The 11,634-nt window shown below is 42.2% G+C and overlaps 1 gene segment (V, D, J or C); it reads left to right on the forward strand.

Moving 5' to 3' along the window:
* The first annotated feature begins 3,935 nt into the window (after window positions 1-3,935).
* Window positions 3,936-4,455, forward strand: LOC123230486. The segment is given in 2 exon segments: window positions 3,936-3,981; window positions 4,139-4,455. Coding segments are annotated over 2 exon segments (363 nt in total).
* The last annotated feature ends 7,179 nt before the right edge of the window (window positions 4,456-11,634 follow it).

An 11,634-nucleotide genomic window follows, 5' to 3' on the forward strand; every position in this document is an offset into this window, starting at 1 on the left:
TCTTATTTTAGTGTTTCTTAATTGACTTTCTATCACACTTACCACAATGACTATTAGAATCTTTGCTCTCAAGTTATGCTAAACCATAGTCACATGTGTGCCTCTGTTTGTGCCTAGTTCTTCATTTTGTATTTTTGTGAATTATTTTAATTTCTTTGCTGAAAAAGTGAAAGGAGCAGAACCAGGAGAACATTATACACAGAGACTGATACACTGTGGTACAATCAAGTGTAATGGACTTCTTACTAGCAGCAATGCAATGATCCAAGACAATTCTGAGGAACTTATGAAAAAGAACCCTATCCACATCCAGAGAAAGAACTGTGGGAGCAGAAACTCAGAAGAAAAACAACTGCTTGATCAAATGGGTTGATGGGGATATGATTGGGGATATTGACTCTAAACAACCACCCTAGTGCAAATATCAATAATATGGAAATAGGTCTTGATCAGTGACACATGTAAAACCCAGTGGAATTGCACATTGGCTATGGGAGGGGATGGGAGGAAGGGAGGGAAAGAACATGAATCTAGTAACCCTGTAAAAATACTCAAAATTAATTAATTAAATAAAAATGTCCAAAACCAAAAAAAAATTGATTTGATTTGATTTAATTTAATTTAAAAAAATTTCTTTGCTGAAGAAAAATATGGCATTTTCCCCAGAGTTCCCCCAAGTAGAGGAGGGACTGGATTGAACACCAAGACAAGGAAACAAGCCTAGATTTGGATGCAATCTCACAAAGCCACATTAATTTATCTAGATGCAATCAGCCTTCAAGAAGAGCTCTTAAATTCAACATTCCTCTTTTTTTATTTTTTATTTTTTATTATATTAAAGTACTGAATTCTCTCTATCTCTCCCTTCCTCCCATTAAAGAAGGCATCATTTAAAAAATGTGTATGGAAAACTATGTCTTGAATATTTCTATTGATCAATTCTTTCTCTGGAGGTGAACATTCATAGTTATTCTTCAAATAATATTGCTATTCCTGTATACAAGTTCCTCTTGGTTCTGCTTATCATTGTTAAGATTAAAAATGATAAAGACTGATATAATAATAGAAATTAGTATTTTAATTAAAGCCATGCTGATAGAGACAAATCATTAGACCACACACCTGTAAGTATTTAAACTGCCGCTTCTGCCAATTTTACCTTTCGTATCTCCCGCACCAGGTAGCTAAAAGAGAGACCGCCCATCCTCCCTCCAGGAGTCTTATACTCTCTCTTACATCATCACACTTCCTGTCTGCCTCCATTTTTATAAGAGGAATCATGGGAAATGTAGTTTCATAGTCCCCAAATGTCCATAGGGAGTCTGCTAGACACTTCCCTGAATTTAAAACAAACATTATGCCCTTCATAATTTAATCCAAGTCTTTATATTTAAAAACATAATAACTTGTTCATCACTTCTTACTTAAAAGTTTTATTGCATCAAATCTTATGCTCTGAAATTTTTAACCATTACCCAACTGATGGGCATCTCCTTAATTTCTAGTTCTTTGCCTTCACAAAGAGAGGAGCCCTAAATATTTAAGAACACATATATTCTTTTCACTTTTCCCTAATCATCTTGGAAAACAGACCTAATACTGGTATTTCTAGGCCAAAGGGTATACTCAATTTTATAATTCTTTGGTAATAATTCCATATTGTTTTCCAAAATGGTTGGAAGAGTTTACAGTTTTGCCAACAGTGTTTTAGTGTCCCCATTTTTCTACATGCTCTCTCTCTCCAACTTTTTTCATTTTATCCTTTTAGTCAATGTGATACGTATGAGACAAGATCTCAGAGTTGTCTTAATTAGCATTTCTCTAAACAGTAATGATTTAGAGCATATATATATATATGTACTTTTGATTTCTTTATCCAAAAACTTCCTGTCCATACCTTTTGAACATTTCTCAAGTGGGCAAAGACTCATATTCTTATAAACTAGAAAACAATCTCCACATACTTGTGAGATGAGACTAGCTGAGAAACTGTTTATGAATCCCATCTATCCCCCACGATTCTGCTTTCCTTCTAATGTTAACTACATTGATTTTATTTGTACATAAACTTTTTAATTTGATGTAATCATAATTATCCACTCTACATCTCAGAAATTTCTCTATTTCTTAATTCACAAATTCTTTTATACATTAGTCTGATATAGAGTATGTTCCATGTTCTAATATGCTTATGATAGCTACCTTATGTCTAGGTCATGTTTCCATTTTGACCTTATCTTGATAAATAGTATAATATACTTGCTTATACCTAGTTTCTGCGAGACTGCTTTACAATTTTCTTGGCAATTTTCACTAAAATTGAGAATTTTTAAATCACCAGCACAAGGACTTGGATCTCTATATTTGTCTAGAAAAAAGTAACTATAATAGTTTACTGTTTTCTATTGGGTGTCTGTTCTATTCCATTAATCTACATTTCTTTTTCTTAGTACCAGATTAATTTGATACTACTAGACTGCCTTCCTTGATTGCCCTCCTCCCTCTGCTTTGTTTTCATTGTTCATCTCCCTCCCCACCTTTCCTCTCCAAGTCACTTAGACTCCATCCCTTCAAGATATAAAAATCCAAAATCCGGAGCTTTTCTGTTAGGGGAAGAAGTTGGTCCTACACACTGTCTCCCACCCATTCAACCTAAATAAATTTCTCTATCTTTAAAAGGTTTCCACCAGAGTCTGTCATTCTTGAAAGGGCACCCTCCCCAGACCAAGGGTTCATCTCCAGCTTCCCACAACATAACCATGAGATACCAGTCAGCATGGTCATGGGAATTCCTCCAACTTCATTCAGTTGCAGATGAGGAGAGGAATAAGAGAATGAGAGTAACTCAGATTTGGGTTTGGGAAAGCATTAGTGGGACAAGTAAAACAGGGGAAGGGAAGTTGAGGAAAGAAGGCTTCTAACATTAAAGTCTTTTAAAAAATAAGGTGCAGATTGGGAAAGGAGGAAGATGAGGTTGCGGTAGGCATGATAAACTTAAAAAGTACTGAGCTGACTATGGCTCAGGGGCCCTGGTCACAAGAATATGCATAGGAATCATAAGACCTAGAGACATGTGGAGAGAGAGTTTTGGATTATTTTAGGGCATGTTAGAAGTTTGGGTCCTAGACTTGGTGATAACCAGATAAAGGATCCAGATCCTCTGATGTTTTGGTCCTGGGGATCTGGCTTCAACTTTCATTTATTCCATTTCTGCCCCCAAGCAGCAGCAATTAGAATTATCAGTTGATAAAGTACCCCAAGAAAACCCATCATTTGTGATGGAAAGTCTCCCTTGACTGCCTTTGAAAGTCCACAAAATGCAAATCTCCTTCCTTTGGTGCCCTGAAACTCTTCAGCTGTGTCTGGTGCATTTGCTTAGGTTCTTAAGTGGATAAGGATCCCTTGTGGCTAGAAATGGACTATTTCAGGCTAGAATGAATCTTAATGATCACCAGGTCCAATCCAATCATTTGATGGAAAGATGTTGCCTGGAAAGAAGTTGCCTGGCCTTCTTCCCCACAACCTCCTGAGATGCTTGAACATCATGAACCCTGGGGTCTCCTTGAGTAGAGGCTCTGCTCATGTTCCCTTGAGGCTTTCCCTTGGGGCTTACTGTGAGAAATCCTTGGATCTCCCAGGACACATAGGTATGAGTCTCAGTTCCATAATGTCAGAGTCTCGAAGTTGGAAATGACCTCAGGAGCTAGATAGGTCAACTTCTCTGTGAACAAGGACATCCTTTTGCTACATCTTCCAGGTTATGGCAGCAGGTAGGTCTTATGTGAGGCCCCACCAGCAGCACCCTACAGCAGGAAAAGATTTGCATGAGGAGTACCTCCTCTCTGCAGAGTCCAGAGAGGATATAAGAGAATGCTGGCGGAGTCTTGCATAAACTGGGGGCTTCAGTACACAGAATTCTTGGAGGACCCTCCACCATGGCCTGGACACTGCTTCTGTTCCACCTCATTACTCTCTGCATAGGTGAGTCTTCCTGGTGTCTCTTCCCTGGGCCCAGAGCCTATAGGCTACCCCTTGTCTAGACCCCAAGTTGACTCTGGTAGCTTATGTAGGGTTAGTATCTCCTGTTGGAATGGATACTACTTGCCTCTGACAGATCTCTTCTTTCCTCTACTTCCAGGTTCTATAGCTTCCTATGTGCTCACTCAGCCCTCCTCAGTGTCCAAGTCTCTGGGACAACCAGCCAGCCTGTCCTGTAATGGGGATGGAATTGGTAACAAATATGTATCCTGGTACCAGCAGAAACCTGGCCAAGCCCCAGTACCAGTTATTTATAAGAACAGCAATTGGCCCTCAGGGATCCCTGACCGTTTCTCTGGCTCCAACTCAGGGAACACAGCCACACTAAGCATCTCCAGGCTCCAGACAGAGGATGAGGCCGATTACTACTGTATGGCATGGAATAATGATATTAAAGTACACAGTGATACAGACTGATGGGGAAGTGAGACAAAAACCCCCCACCAGGCTCTGCTCTCATGATGCCCTTCCTTCTAGAGAAGTGGCTAGTGATGACAGAGGCAAAAACAACTTCTCTTTCAGGCCTCTCTTATTCCCCAACTCCTTTCATAGTCATGAGCAGAGCCATTATCAAATATTGATTAACATTTATTAATTAATGCTATGTGCTAGTGACATGGGCATTGTGCAGAGATGGCAGGGACCCTGTACCCCTTAACTCAGGCAGGCTGTGAACAGGGAAAATCCCTTCCCCCTTCCTGCCCTTGTGACTCCCAAGGCAAAGACAATAATCCTGGGATATCCTTTAGGTTGAGATAAACAAAAGAGATAAACCTCCAGGCCAAGTCTTGATAGCCTAAGCCCTGAGGATCTCAGGCAAGACCTCAACCCACCCACCAAATGCCTGAGTGCTAGAAGTCCCATTCATACTACTGTAAAGAATATAAAAATCCTTGAACTGGGGCACTTGGGGAGCAACCCCTGATAGTTGCTCCACTCATGCTGCTGTGCTTTGTTGTTTTTTTTGTTTGTTTTGTTTTGTTTTAATTTTAAACCCTTAATTTCTGTGTATTGACTTATCGGTGGAAGAGTGTAAGGGTAGGCAATGGAGGTCAAGTGACTTGCCCAGGGTCACACAGCTGGGAAGTGTCTGAGGCCGGATTTGAACCTAGGACCTGTGATCTCTAGGTCTGGCTCTCAATCCACTAAGCTACCCAGCTGCCCCCATGCTGTGCTTTGTTTTGGTGGGCAACCCCCCCAGGGTTGTTCCACTCATGCTGTCTTGCTGGCCATTAATCCTATCTTGCTAATAAATCTTTCTTTTTACTTTTAAGCTAAGTTTGGAGTCCTCTCATTCTTGAGAGGTTTCCTTCATGAACCTAGGGGTTCTCCATTTGCACCCCTATAACACTAGGGCTATGTTAGAAAATAAGCTAATTGCTGAGAATCTAACTGGGGTGGAGAGGAGGGAGAGAAGTCAGGTCCTGCCCTCAGGAGCTTTTAATTGAATGGGGGGAGAAGGTCAAACCAGAAAAACACAGAACCACTAAAGTCTTTAATCAAGACAAAGGAGATAGTTCTTATGACCACCACAATCCGTCATGAGCACATAAACCAATACTGTCACACTGATCTAGGGTCTGAGACTCTAGGAACAATGTCTCTGGGAAAATTCACTAGAATAGGAGTGTTCATCAGGGAAATTCCAAAGAACTGAACAACTTGGGGTCCCTAATACATTTTGGGGAATTAAGGAAAGGAAGGGGAAGGCTTACATGGAGACAAGGGGAGGAGGATTTCAGCCAGTGGCTGGACTTCCAGAGAGAAGCCCAGATACAATAGGAGAAAAGGTACTTAAGCTTCATCATGCCTATTCCAGGGTGCTTAATGGATATTTAATGGGTGCTTGATGGCTTATTGTTAAGTCTGGGAGTTCCTTGAAGGCAAGTTCCTATGGGAAAAAGGTAAATTTGGGGTTTCTATGAATGACTTAAAGTCAAAAATGAAAATAAAACTTAAAATGGTTTGGAGAAAGTACTGAAAAGTTGGGGTGAGGGTGGGGATTGGCAAGGTGAAGGAGCTAAGGAAGTTCAGAATGAATGTAGTCAGGCAGGACATGAGATGTCTGAAGGGACATATCCTCTCTGCTCTTTGGTCTGGGTGGTCCCACCTTCCTCTCTGATGCTCTTTTTCCAAGACTCCTTTCCCAAGCCAAGTTCTTCACCTGCTTCCCCCCTCATTCCCTGGTATCTGCTACCCTCTGAAAGCCCATTATAGCCTTTCTCCTGCTTTGGCCACTTCAGATGGATCTCTGGCCCAGGCCAGACCCATTTGGATCTTGGGATGTACTCTACCCCAGCCTCAGCCTCACCCACAACTTAAAAAGGCTTCCTTTTTGTGTTGATAAAAAAATCACTGAAAGGCTTTTTATCTTTGCAATGACTAAGAGACCCAGTGGTTTGTGTTTTGTTTTTTTAGAAAAAGGTTAGGGATGGAGTTGGGTGTTTGAGAATGGAGGGGATGAACAGGAAGTATGTCACTGGGGAGGGTGATAGGGAATCACTCAGACTAATAGTTAAGGGTTGCAATGCATCTATGAAACTATGAGTGAGAGGGATGTAGGGAATCTTTTGAGTTGTAAAGAACTTTGTCAATGCTGGTGTCACTGACTGTGTTATAGGGGTGCAAATGGTGAACACCTGGGTTCAGGAAGGAAACCTTTCTAAGGAATGAGAGGACACCAAACTTAGCTTAAAAGTAAAAATAAAGATTTATTAGTAAGTTAGGATTAATGGCCAGCAAGACAACATGAGTGGAACAGTCATGGGAAGCTGCTCCCCCAGTCCCTCAGTTCTGAGCTTTTTATATTCTTTCCAGTAGTGTGGACATGATTCCTTGCACTCAGGCATTCAGTGGGTGGGGGTCTGTCTGAGACCCTCAGGGCTTAGGATATCAAAGTGTGTCCTTGTGATAAAAGAGATGTATCTCTTTTATCTATCTCAACTTAAAGGACATCCAAGGATAATGGTCTTTGCCTTGGGAATCACAAGGGCAGGAAGGGGGAAGGGGATTTCCCTGTTGACAGCCTGCCTGAATTAAGGGGTCAAGTGACTTACCCAGGGTCACACAGCTAGGAAGCGTCTAAGGCCAGATTTGAACCTAGGACTTCCAGTCTCTAGGTCTGGCTCTCAATCCACTGAGCCACCCAACTGCCACCCAACTGCCCCCCCCAAAGACTGGAAACTTTCAAGCCATTCTCTGGGATGCAATAGAAAAAAATAAAAGTAGGTTTTCTCAACTCATTGTGTGACCCTCTTCCCACCCTTACCCCGACCCCAGACCAACAGAGCCAGAGGGAGACCAGAGGTCATGTGTATGACAGCATGAGTCTCATTCTCCAGTCTGAACAAGTTGATTGAGCCCTGGGCTGAGATGAGGCTCTGTGGGGTGAAAATCGAGGGGACCTTGGAAATTTCAAAGTTCATCCTCTTTTACCACATATTTAAAAAAATAACCATGGATGTCAATCATTTAAAACAGTGATGTGCAAACTATTCCCCATGGGCCAGATACAGGTCTTAGTTTGCCCATCACTGCCCTAAGCAATTCCCTAATCACTACATCTGGATATGGAGGCATAGTGATTAAGGAATTGCTTAAGGCAGTGATAAACTAAGGTCTTGATCTGACCCATGGGGAATAGTTTGCCCATCACTGATTTAAAATATAATGCTTTATTGAGAGAGAGAGAGAGGTGGGGGTGGGACATTATTTCAGATGGAAGACCCAAGACAGATGACCCCAAGGGATTAAGGAGAAAATGTAAGGCACTGCCTCAAGTGTGACCCAAGGCAAATGAGTCATTCCTCCTCTGCTCAGCAGCCAGATGGGAGTGCTTCCTCCCTCCCCATTTGGGGTAAGGCAGGGGGGCTCTCCTGCAGCAGGAAGGTTGCAGTTTGGGTAGTCAGTCTCCAAGATCTCTAAAAGGTTCACCATCACTGCCCTAGGAATCCACAGGGTTAGTTAGGGGTCCCTCCAGAGCAGGAGCAGATTTGCCTATGATCTTCCTATCAGGCCTGACCTATGGATAAGAGCCCAGAAGAAGCCTAGCCCAACTGTAGATCCTCACAACCCAGCTATCAAGTTCTAGGAGGAATTTTTACAATGGCTTGGATCCCTCTGCACTGTTCCCATTCCTCACTATTTATATAGGTGAGACCCTTTAATGGCACAGGCTGGCCCTCATCCTGCCCTGAGCTTGTCCTGAAGCTGCTTGAGGGAGCCAGTATCTGACTGGGGGAGAGACCTCTACTTCTAACCAAGAGCTTCTTCCCTTCCCTGCAGGTCCTGTGGTGTCTTTTGGACTGCTTCAGCTACCTTCAGAGACAGCCACTATATCTTGTAACAGGGAAGGAATTGGTGGAAGAAGCATATACTGGTATCAGGAGAAATCTATCACTGTCCCTGTGCTGGTGAGAGAATGTCAAAAGACCCTTGGGAATCCCTGACCCATTCTCTGACTCCCACTCAGGAACCACAGCCATGCTGTGCATCTCTGGGCTCCAGGCCGAGGATGAGACCAATTATTACTGTCAACTGTGGCATAGTGATACTACTGCTCATAGTGACACAGAACAATGGAGAAATGGGACAAAACTCTTGCCAGGTCCTGCTCAATGGTGTCCTTCCTTCTAGACAGGTGCCTGGTAAGGAGAGAGCCAGAAATGACTTTTTCCCTCAGTTTCCTCTCTGTCCTCTTCTCTCACTGCCCTTTTGTCTGAGTGTCCCATTCTCTGTCTGATCTTCTCCCTCTACTTCCCCTTGTCCATGTCTAATCCTTCATTTGCTCTCTCCTGCCAGGTACTCCCCTCTTTTTCCCTCAGTTCTGTTGCCCCCATGAAGCCCATTTTGGCCTTTCCCCAGCTTTGAAGGTTTGTGGATGAAACTTCTGTGCCCAGGCCAAGACCTGGATCAGGCTGTTCCTTGCCCATATCCCAGACTTCTAGGACCTCAGAATTAATTCTCTTATATCCCCAGACTCATTCACTAACTGAAGACTCTTATCTTTTTTGGTTACAAAAATGATTGGATACTCTTGGAACAGCTAGTGGTCAAGTGTTTAGAGTGAGTGGCCTGGAAGCAGTTTCAGGCATTTATTAGCTCTGTGACTCAGGGCAAGTTGTTCTCCCCATCCTTCCCTTTATCTGTTTCTTCAACTATAAGGTAAAATGGGACAAATAATAGAGCCTATCTCTCAGAATTTGGGGGGATCAAATGAGACAATAGTGGTCAAAAGCATCTAGCAAAGTGCCTGGCACATGGTAGGTACTACATAAATTCTTATTTTCTTTTCCTTCTCTTCCCATCTCAATCTTCTGAGCCAAGCAGGAGCCATACTGGTCTTCTGAGAAAGGAGAGTGGTTGTGGAGTTGGGAACTTGAGTATGTAGCTAAAGGATTGGAAGACATCTAGGGAAAAGGTGTTACCCAAATCTATATGTAAAGTTTGCAGTCTAGCTGTGAGCACTTGGGAGAGAAGGACCTAGGGAATCCTCTTTTAGGGGAAGGTGATGGTTCCTGGGTCAAGCTTGGGGAAGCCATCCCTGTACATATCGATAGGTTCTTCCTGGCTCTGCTAGATTGGTGTGATTTTTGTGTGTCCTGAAGGAGGGAGTGGAGAGGTGTAAAGGGGAAAAAAGGGTTTTACGGGTTCAATATGTTAAAAGGTGGTCGCCAGGGGAAATTTCCCCAATTAAGGAATAATCTCAAGTCAAAATTGACTTTTATGGGAGTTTATTTATTTACAATTAGGAAGGTTGAAGGTAGGGAGATTGAGAGAGAGAAACTCTGGCCCAGACCAGAGGCCTAGAAGAGGGGCACAGAGATTAATTAAACAAGGCTTCTAGCCACAAGGCCTCTTCCAATAAGAGACCTCCTTAAGGCTAGAGCCTCCAGAAACACCAAGGGAAGAGAAAGAGAGTCGGTCTAACTTATCCACATGACAATTCAAAGGTAAACAGTCAGAGGTCCCACCAGAGTCTCAGCATTCCAACACTATTCCATGAACCAGAAGAGGTCTTCACCCGATGCTCTCTTCCACCCAAAATCCCAGCTGACTGAGGATCCTCTCCTTTTGAAGGGTCACTTATGCGTCACTTCCTGCTTCTCCCTCCTAATTCACATGTCCAATCACAATAGATGTTTTCTCATAGAAAGCGTAGGGGGCGGTGCCTCAATTTTGATTGGTTACTCACTCTAGCACACTGGTTTAGGACCTCCCAGAATTGGAAGGTGCCCTCACCTTTCTGTAGAATTAATTTAATTATCACGGAGGGTCCTTCTTCACTTACTGCCCTGGCCCTGAGCACCCCTACACTGGGCAGAGAAGCCCTTTATGCTTTCCCTTCTTGAGCTCATTCTCTGGTCAAGTAAACCTTAAATATTTTTCTTCATTCATCCTTCTCCCAAGAACTTTATTAAACTCATAAATGATTAGCTTTTTTGGGGATCCATTAGTCACTCAGTAAGCATTGACTAAGAACATACTATGTGCTGGGTTCTGAGCTACCTACTGGAGATAAACAAAGGTGTCATCCTACCCATGGTTAACACTATCTACTTCTCCATCTGCAGGTTCCTTCAATGGTACATTTGGTGCCCCCTCAGGTTTCTTCAGTAAGGCCCAAATCAGAGAATCCCATGGTCAGCACAGATCAGAGTTCAGCCAGAGCCTTTTGGCTACTATGTCCCTGAAAACTGTAGTCACTACTAGACCAGATATGCAATTCTTAGGTATGACAGAAATTTAATCACATTAAATATGTGACCACCTGTCAAAGCACTTCATAAATAGAAGGCAAACAGGTCTGGGAAAATGCTTAGGAAGACATTCTATTGAAAGTTAAAATCCTATGAGATCAAGATGCCAAATGAAAGGAAAAATCTTCTCAGAATCTCTACAATGCCAGGAGTGACATAAAATAATATATTCCTCATAACAGAGGATGATTTTCCCTGGAGGAAGGCTACTCTCATCTCTAAGAGAGCAACTAAAAACTCAGGATCCTTTGGGGGGGGGGGGTTAAGTGAAAGGCTGAGTAAATTCTACTCTGACAAGGACTCACTTTTCAGTGGAGAGGAATAATTTTACTTGTGTTCTGTTTTCATTTCAGTTTTGTCATTGTCTGGCTTTTCCATTTTTAAACTGGCATCAATTATGCTACCCAGAAAGAAGCTTTAAAAATTACTCATTTGATTGCTAAGAGCAATCTACATTGGTTATATAAGCTCATACAAAGTCTGTGGTTCATATTGAAACTCACAGACACCTGTATCTTTAGATACTGAACTTGCTGTTTTCTCTGTTCCATTTATATGCATGAGAAACTTTGAGGTTACTTATACAGGCTGTCAATTTGTTAGAAAGAAAAAGAGGAAGTCAGCTTGGTTCTATTACACTTGACAGCTCACTCAGGAAATTGCTATAAGCATAGTAGCAGGGTAGGTTTCATGTTCAGCCTGATAGTAGAAAGATTAAAATTCAGAGAGTGAAAATATATACAAAGTTTTCTGAAAAGCTAGCTAATTAGTTACATTACATATTATCAAATAATGGAATCAGAGGGACTGACTACTCTTAAGAAATTTTCTCCCAGAT

Source organism: Gracilinanus agilis, chromosome 1, assembly GCF_016433145.1.
Source record: "Gracilinanus agilis isolate LMUSP501 chromosome 1, AgileGrace, whole genome shotgun sequence".
NCBI classification, from domain to species: Eukaryota; Metazoa; Chordata; class Mammalia; order Didelphimorphia; family Didelphidae; genus Gracilinanus; species Gracilinanus agilis.